This window comes from Paramisgurnus dabryanus, chromosome 2 (genome assembly GCF_030506205.2).
Source record: "Paramisgurnus dabryanus chromosome 2, PD_genome_1.1, whole genome shotgun sequence".
Classification (NCBI taxonomy): Eukaryota; Metazoa; Chordata; class Actinopteri; order Cypriniformes; family Cobitidae; genus Paramisgurnus; species Paramisgurnus dabryanus.
The window spans coordinates 21,570,672-21,590,052 of NC_133338.1; the positions used below are offsets into that span (position 1 = coordinate 21,570,672).

The following is a 19,381-nucleotide window of genomic DNA, read 5'->3' on the forward strand; positions in this document are numbered from 1 at the left end:
TTCCAGTCCCAACCAAAATTTTGTTGTCTACACATCACAGAACAAGAATAAATACCCCATTCAATCATTATGTCGTCACCTTTAAGTGCTATAATTGGGTCCCCAATGCTTTTATCAACCTAGAAAATGTGAAAAAGATCAACCCAGTATCTTAGTTTTGGTAAACCATTCTCTGCAAGCATTTGAAAAAAAGAAGCTAATTGGAATTTAACTCCCCCTGTGATGTCAGAAGGGGATAATACCGCCCCTTAATCTGCACTATCCAACCACAACACTGCCATTTAGTGCAGAGATCAGCTCATTGCATGTTAAAAGACACACCCAAAAACAAAACATTTTTTGTTCACACCTACAAAGTGACAATTTTAACATTTATAATAAATTATCTGGTATTTTAAGCTAAAACTTCACATATGTACTAAGGAAACAAAAAATGTTTCACATCTTAAAGTCTTGTTATTTACCGATTGCCGATTTAATTTTGATGGTAACTTGCGTTTTCAGAATTAAAAATGTAAATTATTTTATAGGTTTGAAAAAATTACAAATGTTATCCTACAAATAATTTCACCATGTGGTATCACTGCTATTATCTGATCATCTGTATAATGCAGCCAGTTATTCTTGAATGAACATTGATCCTTGTTTATTTATCCCTATCAAAGTTCCTTCATATTCTTTTCTATTGACACAGGCTCAAAGGATGCCTGGGAAAACTTCAAACAACAGTTTATTTACACTGCGATTAACTCACAACAACAGGACTTATCACTTAACTTTTGACATTTAAAACAACCACCATGCCATAGTTTATTGTTTTTGTGCAGATGCCAAAACACCCACATAGTCTGGACAAAACAATTAAAAACTATGAAATGTTTAACAATCACATGATACTCAGATGCATCCTACGTTACACACGTTGTGTAGCCATCATTATGCTACCATGAGGAGCTGATTTCAATTATCAGCAAATTATTGTGTAATAAACATAAGAATAACAAAACACATCTATGCAAACTACAGACAGGCCCTCTATTAAAGAGTTAGCAGAGGACATTACAGGTTGACACGGAGGTTAACAGTGGCCAGACCTGCGGATTTCCTGTTAGTGCAGGAAGTTCCTCCTTTATCACATCTGTCAGTTTTGCTCCATTCAAAAACCCATAGTACGTGTTTAATGAGGGCACCAACTACAATTTCTATGTTGAATGAGAAAATAACCCAAAATAACACTAAACCACAAGCACTGCACCAAGCTTAGACGGATGAAAACAAGTTAATCACTGGCATGTTTATACTATAAAAATAAACAATATGCAGAGTACTCAACTATTTACAGCAAACTGAACCTGTGATTATAGCATCCTGAGACCAATGTTCCTCTCATCAGCCATGATAATCAGTTTACTATTCTCTTTTAAACTACTTTATATTTACAAGGATTATCTGACCAATATAACCGACTGTTTAATACGTTCTATTTTGTATGCGTACGCGAGGATCCGTGGCGTGTACAGTGCACGTGGGGCAATTTTTGTCATCAGAAGAGTACACGCACCACTGGATTTTTTAAACCCCATGTAAATTGTAAATTGAGTAGGTCGGCGTCGTGCGTCGAAAGTCTTTGTAAACGTACGATTATACTTTGCAAGGCTGTGCGTTCGACCGCACGTATGTATACGCGTATATGTAAAAAAGCCCTTCCTTTTATCACCATGGAGTACTATTTTACTTTTAAAGGGGACATATAATGAAAATTTGACTCTTTCCATGTTTAAAGGATATGTCAATTTTCTTAAAAAAAAATCCAGATAATTTGCTTGCCACCATGTCATCCACAATGTTGATGTCTTTGTTCGGTCAAGAAGAGATTATGTTTTTTTGAGGAAAACATTCCAGGATTTTTCTCATTTTATTGGACTTTAACTAAACAGTTTTAATGCAGTTTAAAATTGCAGTTTCAACAGAGACTCTAAACAATACCAAACATGAACAAAGAAAGACATCAACATTTTGGATGACATGGTGGTGAGTAAATTATCTGGATTTTTTTTAAGAAAATTGACTAATCCTTTAGGGGCTATAATTGGGTCCCCAGTGCTTCTATCAACCTAAAACATGAAAAAGATCAACACAGTAACTTTGTTTTGGTAAACCAATCTCTGCAAGCATGTGAAAAAAATAGGTCAATGAAATTTGGCTCCCCCTGTGATGCCAGAAGGGGATAAAACCGCCCCTTAATCTGCACTTTCCAACCACGCCACTGCCATAGTGCAGAGATCAGCTCATGGACATACCCAAAACCAGCACATTTTTGCTCACAACTACAAGTGGCAATTTTAACATGTTATAATATGTGTGTTATCTATGTGATATTTTGAGCTAGACCTTTACATATGTACTCTAGAGACACCAAAGATTTATTTTACATCTTAAAAATGTCCCCTTTAACACATTTTAATATTGGAAGGACAACAAAACATCTTGGCGTTTAAACCTTTACTTAATATTAACAATTAATATTATTCCTCAGAATTAGTTTGAGATCAAACTAGTGATATATGACTATAAAGAAGACAAAATTAACCAAAACCAACACAAGACGACAGCAAACAAACGGTTGTATGGGGCACCATGCGGTCAGGGTTGTTGATGTTATGGGTGATGGGAAGGGATGATGTGGTGTGTGTGGCGGTTTCATGTCCTCTACATCTATCAGTAGTAATCAAAGTCTTCACTTCAACTCTTTAAATAAACATTCCTGCCCCCACAGAAAGAAAGAAGAAAGGGATTGAGAGAAAAGAAGGCAAGGAGAAAGGGGAGGGGGCACAGAACGGCATTGCTATAACTGCCAGGCATAACACATTCGGTTCCCAGTCTACCTCCAGCATAGAGAGTGAACTAATACAGCAAAACTAACTACACTAGCCATACTTAAGACAACACAAGAAATGAGGAGTAGCCTAGCACTATTGGAATTTTTCATACATCCAAAGCCTAAATAAAGCAGGAATTTTAAAGAAAATCTCCCACAAATTGGATAAAAGAAGAAGCTGTGTACACATTGTGTAAGAAAAAGAGGAGGAGAGAACTGCAGGACTCCACGCCAGCTGGTGAGTGCTGTGGGTACAGAGTGCTTAATAGATAATGAATGCGTGATATTGACCTATCAGAGACTACATGAAGGAATGTGTAGAATTTAACCTCTTCTCAAAGACTATTCTGCCTCATTACTTTGTTGGCATTAAATCTTAGATCTGCTAAATGTTTCTGTGTGCTTTTCTGTGATGAAATATTAAACATTTACTGCTGAATATGGTCAATAACTGTTGAATACATATGCAAATGTGTAACATCTAATGCCTAATGATACATCTAATGATACACTGCAAAAAAAGACTTTCTTACTTAGTATTTTTGTCTTGTTTTCAGTAGAAATATCTAAAAATTATTAAATCGAGATGTATTTTCATGATGAGCAAAATGACCTAAGAAAATAATACTAGTTTTAGCTAAAAAAAAAAAATCTACAATTTAAGTGAATTTATGCTTAAAACAAGCAAAAATATCTGCCAATGGGGTGAGAAAATTTTACTTGAATTAAGTGTTTAAGAAAAAAGAAATCTTATTTCACAGTTTTTTTTCTCACCCCATTGGCAGATAATTTTGCTTGTTTTAAGGACAATTTCACTTAAATTGTATATTATTTGTCTTAAAACTAGACTTATTTACTTATGTTGTTTTGCTCATTAAGAAAAAACATCTTAATTTAAGAATTTTTAGATATTTCTATTGAAAACAAGACAAAAATACTAAGTAAGAAAGTCATTTTTTGCAGTGTAAAAGAATTACTGTGTGCAAAAGCCACCATGCCATTAGATTAGATTTGTTTTTTGCAATGGTGTAGTGATCGTATATTATTACTTAGTCTATTTATTATAATACAACCAGAAAATACAAGGAAATTTGCACACAGTATTAAAAAACTGAATTAAATTAAATGCTAAAAAAAGTGTAAAGTATTTAGTATGACCTCCCTTAACACCTGAGCAATAGTAGGAACCTGCAGGCTTTCTTAAACCTATATAAAAAAAAACTAATTTCTAATTCTTATCATCTAATGATTTCAGGACTTTATTTTTATGAAAAAGTTTAAGATGTGCATAGTGCCAATGGAGGTCATACTAAATATTTGTTTACATTTTGTGTAAAAATGTCCAGTATTTTCAGTTAAAGCAGGTTATTTTCAGTGAAAACCAATATGAATGGCCATTAAAACTGCTAAAACAGCAAAGCTGGGTTTGGGATAAGACTTTTGCACAACACTGTTAATGCATCTGCATGTCCATTTTATCTTTGGTGCAAAGACCTTTTCCATAAAGTAAAAGGAAACAGTATTCGCTTCTTATTCAGCTTTGGCAATAGAATAAGCTTGTGTTCATGTTTCCTGTAAGAGGTGATTTACTGTTTATATCAAAATCACCTGCTGTACATGGCCTCTAACAAACTATGCATTAAAATACAAAGGCAGGAAGACAACACAACAATTAGCAAGCGCACAAACACGTATGTCACATGCATCATACATCACTTACAGCACATTCAGGATATAGTGCGTGTGTGCTGTAGGTCATCCTGTGTCCATTTTTAGATAATTAGTGTATGGCATTGGGGTCACAGATCGATAACGCACATGTATGGAAGTTATTTATATAGTTTCATACTGGTCAATTGTTCTCGAGCCCTCTGGATAATCACAACGCTATTATTTTTGTAATAATTTTATGAACTCAACATTGCATTATTGTAATGCAAATACAGTATACTGTGCAAAAGTTTAAGGCCACCATGCTAACATTAGATTTGTTGTTTTGGCAGTGTTATAGTAATCATATATAATTATTTCTCAGTCTCTTAATTAGAATACAACCAGAAAATACAGGAAATGTGTATGTAGTATTAAAAACTGAATAAAAATATAAGCTGAAGTATCAAGTATTTAGGGTTAACTTCTCTTACACTCGAGCAATAGCAGGCAGCTGCAGGATCTCTTAAACCTAAATTAAATTAAATCACTTCAGGACTTCAGTCTCCTCAAAAAAAGCTCAAGATGTGTTTCGTGCCAAGAGAGGTCAAACTAAATACTGACTGATGCCTGAAGAAGACATTTAGTTCTGAAAATAGTTTTGTTTTGAATTTTTCTACATATTTCCTGTATTTTCTGTTTGTTTCTTAATAAAAAGATTGAAAAATAAATACGGATGGACATTAAACGGTGCTAAAACAACAAAGCTGGGGTGCTGGTGGCCTAAGACTTTTGCACAGTACTGTATATATCTGTAACACATTTAGGGCCAATCAGCTATTAGTTAACAATCATTGTATGATAAAAAACCTGTAATTCAAAAGATCTTACACATCTGGTTTCCTAATGATACATCTTCCCCTCAGTCTGAACTTTCTTGTCTGCAGTTCTTAATCCAGACCTCATAAGAGACAGCTTTCAAAGCTCTCTTTGTTTTCTGTAAAACAATCAAAAAATGGTTTTATAAAGGTTGTTACAAATGTATGGATATCTTTGCAAAATTATATAGGGGCGGTTTCCTGGACAGGGCTCATCCTAGTCCTAGACTAAAATGCAAAAAACTAAGGGGTGGTTTCCCGCAGAGGGATTAGTTTAAACTTTGAGAACCCACGGGGTCAAATTTGGCCGCTGTTAATTGCTGCTACCCAAAAGCTTCTTGGGTTCTCCAGGGTTAAGACAAGATTAGGCCTTATTTTAATTGGGAAATATAACTAGTTTTAACAAACATGCTTTACATAATCTCATGCAAAATCAGAGTTTACTGTTAAGGGAGTGTCTTGCGTGTATTTTGTGAAAGTGAGCGTCTCTTTTATCATAAACGGTTTTGACACGTGTGCATCAGGCATTTATTTTTGACAAAACACGTGATGAATATGGTTCACATGACGCAACAAACACATATTTTGAAAACACAAGCAACATACATGACACTCCGAACGCATATTTTGAATTTGCACCCCTCGGATGAGCAGTCACGAGCCGCATTATATGTAAGTGCAAAATTGTTTTTAGTTTGGACAGCTCATAAATTTATTTTAGTCTTAGGTCTGGGAAACTGCTCCTATATATTTAAGCTGCCTAAATATAAAAACATCTTGCACTGACGTTTATCTTAACATGTATCAGTGCCATTGTTTTGTCTCAGGATGCACGCCAGTATTGTTTTTTGCATGGTATGTTTGTAAAATCTACTTAAATGTTCTAATATAACTGAGGCCTAGCTTTGGTTTAATCTAAACCCTGTCATGGAAACGCCCCCATAGAGTTTTGTATGTTAATGCTGTGTCATACCTGAACTTGTTTAAGTCTGTCATTCTCTTTCTCCTCTTCATCTTCAGATCAGGATGAGCTTAATTGGCACACTGGAGAAAGGGGCCCATCACCAGGCTCTCGACCTCTCCGAGGAGCTCCCAACCAATAGTCACCATCATCAGCACTCCACCCTCCAGCACACACACTCTCTGTCCTCCACGTTGCCAGCTGGCACCCCAGTAGGTGGATCTGGGGTGGTTGTGCCACCACCGTACTCTGCTGCGGAGGCAGGAGGTGAAGCTCCACTGGAGCTGCGAGGCTCTCTGGACTGCTGGGCATGTTCAGTGTTAGTGACGGCACAGAATCTGGTGATCGCGGTCATCAACGCCTGCCTGGCTGGTTTGGTTTTTGGGCTGATCCTCACGCCTGCTATTGTCATGGTGGTGTTCGGCTTTCTCTGTCATTCAGCGGTAAGGCCTGTGAAATGTCAATGGAAGGTTCTTAATAGATCAGGAGCAGTATACTTCTTTGCATCCAAACGTATAGGGGCAGTTTCCCAGACATTCAAGTAGTTTTTACATACCTTACAAAAAACATTACTGGTGTGCATCTTGAGACAAAAAAATGGCACTGATATATGTTAAGTGTATGCCAGTGCAAGATGTTTTTTTATTAAGTCAGCTCAAACATGCCTTTTAGTCTGGGAATAGGATAAGCCCTACACCAGGGTTCCTCAAATCTTACCCTGGAGGGCCGGAGCACTGCAGATTTTAGCTCCAACCCTGATCAAACACACCTGAGCAAGATAATCAAGGTCTTCACGATCACTAGAAAATCACAGGTGGGTAAGTTTGATTAGGGTTGGACCTAAACTCTGTAGTGCTCCGGCCCTCCAGGGTAAGATTTGGGGAACCCTGCCCTACACTCTAAAAACAAACGGTGCTAAATAGCACTAAAAATGGTGTAATCATAGGCTCGTAATCATAGAGGAACCATTTAAAGTGCTATAAAGCATTTATGTAGCACCTGTGTAGAACCATATTGTGTTATATAGAACCATATCTGGTGCTATATCACCCCTGGATGGTTCTTCATAGGTGCTATATGACACTAAAAATGGTTCCCCTATGATTGCGAGCTTTAAGTGCTATTTAGCACCAAATTTTTTAGAGTGTATGCGGGAAACCGCCCCATAGTCTCAAAGGGGACATAACCTTTAATGGTTTAGATAAGTAAAAAGTACATTTAAAAGCTTGCTTTTCCTTTATATTTTTTCATCTAGACCAATGCAATAGCAACTAAGACATCAGACAGGTGAAAACATTTACAAATTATATCAGTAACACCTTCTCAATGTTCAGCAAATAGCATCAAGCATTATTGGCATCAATAATAATTATTATTATAGTATCAGGAGTCCTTTAATGTAAAAACATTTCATACTCTTAAGACACATAACTGTAATATACATCCAGTACTTAAAATAAATGGACTTTTAGTATAATGTCGCTTAAGAATCAATTTCGGTTCCTTAAGCCCTTTAAACATCCATTAAGCGCACTGAAAAGCACCGGTCACGCGCTTTGTGCTTATTCTGCATCATTGAAGTGTCTTTCTTTGTGTGCATTTTAAACATTGCCACCTTCACTGAAATAATGAGAAGTAGGCTAAATGGGAAAAAACTTTCATCAAGGCTCCACTACAGCAAGTCGAAGCCAAAATAAATAAAATAAAATCACAAAACATTTAAACCGCCTATTATAGGCAACAAGTGCTAAATACAATTTTAAAATGTATTCAACAACAGTATTCTATATACACATTTATAAAACGGTTAGTTCCAATCCTTGACCAGCAGCCATATCACCCTGTAGCCCAAGACAGCTTGCCCACTGAAGCTAAGCAGGGTTGAGCCTGGTCAGTACTTGGATGGGAGACCACCTGGGAAAACCAGGTTGCTGCTGGTAGAGGTGTTAGTGAGACCAGCAAGCTCACCCTGTGGTCTGTGTGGGTCCTAACACCCCATTATAGTGACGGGGACACTATACTGTCAAAAAGCACCGTCTTTCGGATGAGACGTTAAACCGAGGTCCTGACTCTCTGCGGTCATTAAAAATCCCAGGATGTCATTCGAAAAAGAGTAGGGGTGTGCCCCGGCATCCTGGCCAAACTTGCCCATTGGCCTACTAATCATCCCTTCATACTAATTGGCTGTATCACTCTATCTCCTCTCCACTAATAAGCTTGTGTGTGGTGGGCGTTCTGGCGCAATATGGCTGCCGTCGCATCATCCAGGTGGATGCTGCACATTGGTGGTGGTCGAGGAGATTCCCCCATTCATATGTAAAGCACTTTGAGCACTGAGAAAAGCGCTATATAAATGTAACTAATTAATTAATTAATTAATTCTGATTGGTCAATAGGTGTGCTTTATTCACGATAAAACACTGCTATGACCGCTTCACCCAACAGTTCTATTTAATATCACTGCGCCCTTAGCAACACCCTTAGCAACACATAAACATATAATGAGAAGTCTGAGAACAGTTTGTTGTTTTTATTTGAGCTTTCATGTTGTTGTTCGCAGTCAGGGATTATTTTTTCTAGCGGAAGGAATGCTTTTATTGATTTAACTTCATGAAAGTTGCACTAATACTTTTTTTACTTTAATATTGTGTAGTAACCGTTTTATAAAAGCAATAAGGTACTCGAGGCAAGTGCTGTATCGTGAATAAGTAACGGCTGAAGGGGTTGCAGGCACTCCGCTTCGCGTCGTGCCTAACAACGCCCTTCAGCCGTTACTTATTCACGATACAGCACAGCCTCTCGTACCTTATTGCTTACATATAAACCAAGTATCCGGGTCATGTGAATTATCATTTAATTAATCACATGAGCAGCACATTTCCAGGTGTGTACAATTGTAAACTTGGATAGCCACCGCAAATATGGGAGTTTTATCACAGATGCAAATATATTTTCTAACAGTCATCCTCATGAGAAATAATTAATGTTCGAATAGGACTTAAAAAGCATGTTCTATAAATTTTAGGAAAAATGCTTAAAAGCATGAAAGCTAATTGATTTCGAGATATTCATTAGAGGATTTTGGCCTCTGCATTTCTTTGATTCACCCTGTGATCTTATAATCTTTAGCATTTCTCAGCCTTTTGAGTAAGGGTATTAGCAGGGGCACTGGGAGGATGACGTCACATAGAACTCTAAATCTACCTCCGGCATACTTTTACTTTGACCAGTATTATAGATCTATTACTTTGATTTTTTACTTCAATATTTTCAACAATCATGAAACCACATTTGCAAGATTTGGCAAGACAGAACATCCATATCACGCTCTTTACCTCTTGTTTAAATAATACTGCTTAGGGTAGTGTCACATAGCACTCATAGGTCAGTTAGGGTCAGTGTGTGCAAATAACGGCTGGATTCCTCCACCTCTCCAATTACTAGACCCTTGAGGTCCAAGATCAATAGACATTCTGACCAATTAGTATCCACGTGACACAAGACATGGGGGAGAGTAATCCTTAAATCTAATCATTTGTAAGATGTATGAAACAGCAGACCACCATGGGATTCCAAGGAATAAATCGCTCATCACTTACAAAACTAACACGTATTAGCACATTTTTTTATTTACAGCCAATGTGATTAATGCATAAACATAACTTGCTTCAATCTCAGTATGGCACATCAATGTTATTTTAGATGTTATTTTTATAATCATTAACATTAATATTATATTCTTATTTTTCTGTCAAGACATTTTTATCCAAAGCTATTTACTTTTAGCAACATTATGTGTGTTCTCTGGGTTTAAACCCAAGACTCTACCACTGAGCTATACAGGAACCCCATATTAAGATGATTTAAAATAAAAAAAATCCCTAATTTTACAAGCATCTGACAGCAGAAACCTGTCAGATGTGAGAAAGTACAGCTCAAAACACAGATGTGCTTTATCAGTTTCCCCTCCTTCTCTGTAGTTACTCAGCCACCCTGTTGTTCCTGCTCCACTCTCCTCTATCTCACAGTGTGATAGATGGAGAATGTGGGGGTCATGGTTTTAACTTCAGTCTCTTTCCTTTCAAGCTATATTTCTTTTGATTGTGCAATGCAACTTTGTTGCTTAACCAATGCAATATTTATCACTTCATGTCCAAGTCTCAGTATCTGTGCGTGTTTTTGCAGCTTCAGGTTATGCAGCATACAGAAATTAATATTATGTTACATGCTTGTGAATTAAGCTTATTTACCTTGTTTACTAGCTGGAAAAATATGTAATTAGAAAAATACAACTTTCCTTGGAAGTAACAAATTAACTGACTAAATGAAAGTATTCAGACATTCTTGCATGGTGTATCTGCTCTTTGTCAGTCCACACATTCCTCCAGAGACATTTCATTTCTCCTGCAACCTCCTCCGAAATCCCTACACGCATTCCACCACTCATCTTCAACACTCCCAGAGGTCCTTCACACAACACTTTGTAAGGAATGATATACCACACAAATCCTGTCAGTATAAAGGATAATCAATTTAACACACAATAACAATGAGGTGTAATAAAGAGAATGTGAGTCAAGAAATGGAGGTGCATGTATATAATGTGTTCATCACGGTTTAATAAATTTGTTTCAGGTGCATCCACATGGGACGTCCCCATACTGTTCAGACCTGCTGACTGATGGTGGTTGTGTGGCTTTGCTGGTTGTTGGTTTCTTGCTGATGACTCCACTCCTGGTTCTGGCTTTGGCTGCATACTGCCGGCTTGCTCGTCACCTTCAGCTGGGTCTGTGCTTTATTCCGTACAGCCGTGCCGTCTACAAGAACCTCCCGGCGACCCAGCACCGTGGTCTGGGAGGGAGATGCTGCGGACAGACAGCTGAGAAAGGAGGAGGGAAGGGAAAGGTGTGGGTGTAGAGTGATTACACGACTGTAGTGTTGGAGATATACAGTATATGTAAAAATAGGTCACGCATTGCAGACCTAAAGCTACCCAAATAAATATTTTAACATAGAATGATTCAGAGGGTCTTACTCATTAAATTACATCATGTTTTATAGTCAGTTAAATCACTTAAGAATACAATTTATTACATGTATGTTATGCTTAATACACGTAACAAACAATGTTAGCTTTATCAGATAAATTTGACTAAAATTTTATGTATTATATACTTTTTTGTATGTACGTTTTTTTCAAAATACAATAATGTAAAATATTAATGGAATAAAAATACAAACAGTGTTGCAAGTGTCATTGGTTCATGGGTCGAGTGCTTACTTTATTTAAAATCCCTATATTAAGCCCATCAGCACCTAATAGAAATGCATTAAAAGAAAGAAAGAAAAAACTCTTGATAGCCTGCCCTGCTATATTTTGGAATTTCAATACATTTTATTACATGACATTAAATATGGACTTCAGACAAAACAGTCTTTAGAATTATTTGCAGAAGTATCCCTTAGAAAAATTTTTTAAAGCTCAAGATGAATAGCTTTGAAATATGAAACAATACGTAGTGTTTCAAAACATATTCAGTATTGTTTTTCTTAATATACTATTCACACAAAACCCCAAAATGACGTTTTCATACCAAATCAGGCCTACTGATGTTATAAAACGTTAAAATATACTTTATGTGACAAATACACTACAGTATGGGAAATGTCACTATCCATTCAAATATAGTTGCGTTTTCCCAAAGTAATTTACGTTAGCGGTAAATCTCCCCACTACCAGAATGTATGCTGCCGAGATTCCCACATTCGCAGAGGTTAGAGGTGTATTCGACTTCACAGGTGAATAGCATCAAATGCCGCAAAAGGGAGTCGAGAACGAAAGCACTTACTGATGTCATCCACCATCGCCGCATTCGAACAGTAGCGCCTCACTGCAGAATACGACATCCAGAGGGCGGGGTTGGATTCAGATCCAGGGGCGGAGCTGGATCCAGATCCAGAGATCCCATTGGTCGGCAGTTTTACCACAAGACACGTCATACACGTGTTGCTGCGTTACCATTTCCACATTAAGTCGTAACTTAATTAAGTTATTCTTTTGACATAAAAACGAACTTTACTTATGACTACAATAAAAGTAGTGCCTTTAGGGTGAAATGTAAGTTTTTTTCTATAATGTTTTAGAGTAAAACATTTCGGGTAAGCCTACTACGAGTAATCTTACAACATGCAGTTTAAGACCTATGAATGGATACAGTATAAATATGCATAATTATTAAAATATATAGGCTATGGCATGTTATTTAGAAATTAATAAATTGAATGTTTATTAGGAAAACAGATTTCCATCGTAGATGGTATACTTTTTTTTGCTAATAAAGGATATCAAATAAATTAATTATATTCACTCGATGTGAACCGTTTATTGTATTCGTGAACTGGACATAATTGCTTTGGTATCCTGTCAGAGGCTGACAGGTCTGTAGAGCGTTTGTGGTAGGACTAATAATTATAATTGTTTGAAAGTAGAGAAATATGTTACTTTTTAGTGACGAATTACAACATTAACGTCATTTTTATATTAAGATTTTATTTTTGTCACTATGAAAAATTGTATATAGATAATATCGTGTGAAATAACGTAGTGCGGGGACAAAGTATGATCATCATTTTCTTTCAGTATACTTCCAGTTTGTACCAGACTTTGGTAACGTTATTTATGCAATAAACATATTATGCATATTAAGAAATCAAATCAATAAAGCCTCAAAAATGAAGTTTTGTATTAAAGTTGAAAAGACCCATTACGTTTACCATAATCAAAAACCATAGTTACTGTAATAAAGCCATGGTCAATTCCAATAACAATCAGTACACCAAAAACACATAGGTGCTTCCGAGCCCGGATAGCTCAGTCGGTAGAGCATCAGACTTTTAATCTGAGGGTCCAGGGTTCAAGTCCCTGTTCGGGCGAGAAGCTTTTGCAAGAGCATTTTGTGCTTTTGACGTGGAGCGCTGTAGACTTTTACGCCATTCGATTGGCCGAGCGTCTACAGTGATTGTAGACTCCGACCGTAGACTACCAATCAGAAGCCCGGTCTCGACTGTAGACTACCACTCAGAGATCGGAAAAACTGTGCAGTCTAATTGAGTCAATTTGGCCTTCTGATTGGGGACTCTTGACAGTAGACTACCAATCCAATTGCAGATCGCGATTGTAGACGAGCAATCACGCAGCATCGTATGAGGGGCGTGCACACAAACGCTTTTACGCCCACGGCCAGCGCATGTTTTTAAATGTTTCCAACGGAAGCTCGGCGTTTTTCAAATAAGCAAGCAGCTAGCGGTATGCTTCCGCGGGTTTTCCGCGCTCGTCGCAGAGTTGAAAATTTTTCAACTTTGGATGAAAAGCTCCGCTCGTCGATGTCAGTTCTCACGCGGCCGTCCAATCACAGTGGAGGAGGGGCGGGACAAGTATCACAGCACAGCAACCAACCGTCTCACAGCTGACGTATCAGAGCTCCCAAAGCGCTTAGCTGAAGAAAGCTGGCACTCAGCTGAAAAACACCTGGTCTGAATGCACAGTAAGCTAACGTTGCATCTATGAAATGAAAACGTGAAACCTTCGAAATGCTATCACATTCGACATTGTGCGTGACTACTGTAAGTAGTATACTTTACTGTAATTTATAGTTAACACTATAGTATTTTTAACCATACTATAGTAAAGTACTTGAATTAATTTTTTTTGTGGTATATAGTTGCTGTGGTAATATAACAACTATAGGAATGTAAACAAATTACAGTTTACTGTAGTTAAAATTAAAGTAACTTACACTACAGATTTTATTACAGTTTATCAGTTCACTATATGGTCAATATACTACTGTAATTTGTAAGTATGCTGTTGTATTCATTAACAAAGTGTTGTAAATACTATTACACTACAATATAACAAATACTACAGAATTTTTCATGTTGGCTATAACACTGTGCTTCACTGGTGTTTGATGTTAACCTATTGCCAATGCCAACTATTTGTTAAGTACAGGGCTATTCAAATCTTACCCTGGAGGGCCGTGGCACTACAGAATTTAGCTTCAACCCCAATCAACCTTAACCACTTGTGATTGTCTAGTGATCATGAAGACCTTGATTAGCTTGCTCAGGTGTGTTTGATCAGGGTTGGAGCTAAACTATACAGTGCTCCGGCCCTCCAGGGTAAGATTTGAATAGCCCTGGTTTAGTGGTTCAGAAAATATATTAAGATGAATGAAAGTACAGTAACCATGCTTAATCATACATTCATAACTACTAATTTTATGTAATGATCAGCACACTGACTGACCATCTTTAATTCATCTTTGCACATGAATAGTTATGGTGATGTTTGTGCGGTTTATTTATGAGGCTTAATTTTTATGAGTTTTATGATGGCATACAGAATAGTTCCCTTCAAGGTTTTTATTTCAGTGTACCTTGATATGGCGAATCCAGTCATCCACACCTTCAAAACCCCACTGCTCCAGAGGGTGTCAACAGGCCTACAAGGAAAGACGGATGACTTTCCTCTGCCACCTGCCCAGCTGTTGAATGAGGTCATTGCCCTTGCCTACGCGGTATGGGGAAGTTGGTGCTGCCATTCAACCAATATCTGAATGCCACGTTTCACTGGCTTGTGTCAAATGCAGGGGCTACATGAAGTACATCCTATCTAAATTTTTAATGAAACTTATGTTGTCATAAAAAACTGATTAGTTAAATCGCTCCGAGTTCTGATGCCGTGTATGGTGGTGTTAGATCTGGTCTCCACACCACAAACAAAATAAAAAACGATCCAGCCCTGGACACCAGATCACGTCAGAAAATATAAGTTAACACCCTATAACTGTCACTGTCCCACAGGTGGGACGTTTGGCATTATATATTTAAAACAATAATTACATAGTCTAAACCTACACCAATCATACAAACTATATACCGTTGGAAAGCTCTAAGAATGTAGTTTTAATATATCAACACCATTTTGAAAAAAAAATTATGTAGTAAGAGTCATTTTCTAAAATGTCAACAGGTGGGCCCAAAATGTTATTACATATTTATTTGTAAATATCCCATTAACCTGAAATAACCTCAACAAACTATATATTGTTGGAAAGCTCAGGGAATGTAGTTTTCATATTTCAAGGCCATTTGATGATAGAATTTGGATAGGGACAGTTATTTTGTTAAATGTCACTCACCCCATAGGAATACATGTAAAGTATTATATATTTATAACACTAATACCCTATAATCCTAAAATAATCTTGACAAACTATATATTGTTGGAAAGCTCTAGGAATATAGTTTTCATATTTCAAGGCCATTTGATGATGGAAATTTAGTAGGGACAGTCATTTTGTTATTTGTCACTGACCCTGTAGGAGTCCATATGAATTCGTATATATTCATAATTCTAATATTCTTCAAAATGAATATATGAATCTGCAAAAATCTTGACAACCTATATATCGCTGGAAAGCTCTAAGAATGTAGTTTTCATATTTCAAAACCTTTTTGCATTAAAAACAATGCAGAGACAGTAATTTATTAACTTGTGACAAGATAATGCAAATAACCGTTGACACCTAGTGGCCTTGGTTGGTAAAACCACTAAAAGTGTGACAGAAACTTCATTTTTTGTTATTTTCACTTAAAATTGGGTTCAGAACTAGTTGAGACTTGTGTCTTTATTGGTGTGGTGTTTTGAGAGTAAAACATTCTAATCAAATGTATATAAAAATTTAAGAGTATATACTTTATTGCATTATTTTTATTATTTAAAATAAATTTAAACGGGTATAACTTTTTGGTCATTTAATATTTACAACTTCAAACACCTTAGTGTAAAACTATAAATTATCTTCTTTAAAAAGAGACCAAGATTTTGCTTCTAAACCAAAGAATGCCAGAGTTATAGTAATTTTAACGTGCAGATCACCTTTTCACCCCCCCCCCCTACTCAAAAGGGGCGGTGACAGTTATAGGGTTAATAGGCATCTGTCAGTTAAAAGGTTGATCAATCGTTGCTAGAGGAGAGCATAAACAGAGGCGTGAGATGAAGGTTTAGATGATAAAATAGAACAGAATTTTATTGATGGACAGCTTAGTTTCAGTTGCATATGCCTCAATGTTCAAACCTCGTCTACCCAGGAATACAGCGTGCACGGTTATAACCAAATTGCTCAGCTACAACATCCAGACCTTGGGCTTCCATAAACATTCTCTTTATCTATCACGGTTTACACACAGACAGAACAGCTCTATGAAACTGAACCACCATTAAATTAAGACATAAGAAATATAGAAATATAATGATAAAAATAAAATAATACTAAATCAAATAAACAATTATATGGATAACTAATGATTATAAAATGATTATGTAAGTAAATGATTAAGAATAAACTTAAAAACACAATAATAAAAACATTCTGCACGTGAGGATCTAAGGTAGGATCCTTCAGTGGAAAAGGTTGACGACACAGAACATACTCCGCACCTCTGATCGATCGCCTTAACTCCAGATGCCAGCAGCTGTTTGGAGAGACTGTAGAGGAGAATTTCCGTGTACCTGCTCAAGTGATGTCAAATGATTTGCTTGGCTTAGAATATCTATTCAGCCAAAGCACGGGTGAATCAGTTCCCTTCAGCCTCTTCGACATCTCAATGGATGGACCTAGTCTGTAGGAAGAGGTGGTCCACGCTGGCCAGCTTGTCCCAGATGAGGATGAGGCATATCAGAGTGATCCAGAGGCGGGTGACAACATAGTGACGGCCATACCAGCCCATAACTAAAGAGACCCGTGCAGCTCACCCTCCAGCTTTTGTGAGTACTTAAACTAGCTTTACTAGAATGACATATCTGTAAATTTTATTTATAAATGCAGCCAGTCTATGGAAAGTCTAGGAATTTTAACTTAACGTGCAATTACTGTACTCTTTAACAGGAGGATGCTTGTAGTTCCAACCCTCTGCCTGGGTTCCAGCAGTTGGAGAAGTTCTGTTCTTTGCTGGTGGAGGTTGGCCTGACTGAAGGCAAGCTGAGCCTTACCACAGATCAAAGAAACGCCATCACTGATGCATGAAATAAGGTGGATAAAACTCACTGGGGTAATACACTATACTGTCTGTCGTACAAAGAGGGATGACCTTGTTGAAGCTGCCCTGGTTCAGCGTTTTAAGATGTCAAAGCGCTATGCGCCAGCTCAACAAAACATCAGCGCTCAGCACAACAAGCTAAGGTACACCCTTGTGAAACTTCTGTGGCTGGTGTCACATCACAGTTCTCAGACAAGCCCTGAAAAAAGAAACATCACAAAGGCCTATGAGAGAGTTCAACATACCATATTGGCAGAGGATCCAGTGCTGAGCAAACTGGGTGTTTCTCTACCCATAATTAACACTAAAACTGTCTGTGATTTTATCCGTCGTCAGGAGAGGCTCCCCAACTTGCAGGCAACAAAAATGCCATCTGCCACCATATCAAAGATCACATCAATATCTTCAAATAGCACCGTGCCAGCCTTCAGTCCTCCCTCCACCGGACTACCTGAAAAAGAAAGAACAGACTCTTTGATGCCTGTTCCAAAGGCTCTGTTACAATTACAACAGAATATGCCTGCACTGATGCCACATTACCACTGCCAGTGAGAGAACATAAAGGTCACTTTCACCATCACCAAACCTCCACCATTAACCTCACAAACGACCCCAGGTACATCTATCCATCCATGAGAAGGCGGCTTATAACAAAGGTAATACCTTGGCAGTAGGGTCATAGATGTTTTCCCACCGCAGTCAAGTCATGATAACCTACTGTTGTGCACTAGAGCTTCTGTGCCTGCGTGTTATCTATAAAAAGGCTTAACAATTTCTGTCTTCAGCTACAAAGAGATGCCTGTTGCTCACATCAACGCCAACGGAGATGCAGTATCTGGGGCAGCTGATCATCACATTTGGCAAATACAAAAGGCAAAACTTTCAAATGGCTGGTGGAAAATGATGTTGGATACATTAAATAGTAAGCTTGTTGCACTAAACAGAATCGAACTATGTTCACTATGTTTGTCATAATCTAATTATGTTTTCTTTGTTATATTTTAGTATCCTTGATTGCCACATCAAACACAGCCAACATGAGAGAAGAGCCACTAATAACGAGTGGGTAGAGCTTACCTCTTTAAATATGTGCAGCTATTCCCTCCGGTCTCCTGCCATCTTGAAATGTACGTAAACAGGGCCAGCTTCAGGTCTTTTACATTTCAAGAAATGTGGCAGTGGTGCAGTGTGCACAAGCGCCTTCAAGCTGTCCCTCAATTGGGGAATGACCACAAGAGAAAGCTGGCTCAGGAGGCTTACTGTTCTATCAGACAGCGGCTTGTTATGAAGGAGGACGACATCACCACTAAGTCCCTGAAGCGCTTCAGGCAGTACATTCTCGAAAGATGGGTAGGTTAAGGTGACTTTAAACAGCCATGGTTGTTCATACACATGCAATGTTAATACAAACTTCAAAGCTGGAAATCACTTGTATTTCACAGAAACCTCAACAGGACATAGCCAGTCCCTGCAGCAACTGCCACCTCCAGCAAACAGCGCTTTCCTGTGACAAAGGTAGGTTAATATGACTTTAGTAATAACCTCTGAAGTTTGTATTGGGCATTGCACAAAGCTGAAACTCACATGTATTTTACAGACACCTCGACAGGACATAGCCCGTCCTGCAGCAACTGCCACCTCAGCACACCTCACGCAGTGACTGCCACCACCTCCAGCAAACAGCGCTTTCCTGTGAGAAAGGTAGGTTAAGGTGACCTTTTTAACCACCTCTAAAGTTTGTATTAGGCATTGTACAAAGCTGAAACTCACCTGCAGCTCATCAAGGTCCAAAGGGGATAACTCTTGGATGGATAATTCTGTGCCGATTGAAGCACTTTTGAAAGACAAGGTATATCACAGCACAAACCCTGTATTAATGCAGTTTCTGTATCAAATAAGTGTCTACGACAC

General features: G+C 37.7%; 1 protein-coding gene, 1 long non-coding RNA gene, 1 other non-coding gene and 1 pseudogene across 3 annotated transcripts; all 4 read left to right on the plus strand.

The window, feature by feature from the left end:
* The first annotated feature begins 2,674 nt into the window (after positions 1 to 2,674).
* On the plus strand, positions 2,675 to 11,605 carry tmem88b (transmembrane protein 88 b). The gene is made up of 3 exons (XM_065248535.2): positions 2,675 to 3,116; positions 6,427 to 6,810; positions 11,003 to 11,605. The coding sequence occupies exons 2-3, from the start codon at positions 6,433 to 6,435 to the stop codon at positions 11,282 to 11,284; spliced, it is 660 nt and encodes a 219-aa protein (XP_065104607.1). The 5' UTR covers positions 2,675 to 3,116; positions 6,427 to 6,432; the 3' UTR covers positions 11,285 to 11,605.
* LOC135730887 (5S ribosomal RNA) lies at positions 8,191 to 8,307 on the plus strand (annotated as a pseudogene).
* Positions 11,606 to 13,227: 1,622 nt separating the features above from the next.
* trnak-uuu (transfer RNA lysine (anticodon UUU)) lies at positions 13,228 to 13,300 on the plus strand. Its single transcript has one exon. It is a non-coding gene; the product is annotated as a tRNA-Lys (tRNA).
* A 597-nt stretch (positions 13,301 to 13,897) lies between these two features.
* On the plus strand, positions 13,898 to 17,462 carry LOC135730641 (uncharacterized). Its single transcript, XR_010526027.2, has 3 exons — positions 13,898 to 13,990; positions 14,801 to 17,198; positions 17,320 to 17,462. It is a non-coding gene; the product is annotated as an uncharacterized lncRNA (long non-coding RNA).
* Positions 17,463 to 19,381: the final 1,919 nt, after the last annotated feature.

What these genes read in the sequence shown, in the direction of transcription:
- tmem88b (XM_065248535.2), top strand. Translation starts at nt 6,433, where the DNA reads ATGAGCTTAATTGGCACACTGGAGAAAGGGGCCCATCACCAGGCTCTC. An exon ending in GCTTTCTCTGTCATTCAGCG is followed by an intron (nt 6,811 to 11,002) that starts GTAAGGCCTGTG and finishes AATTTGTTTCAG; the next exon opens with GTGCATCCACATGGGACGTC.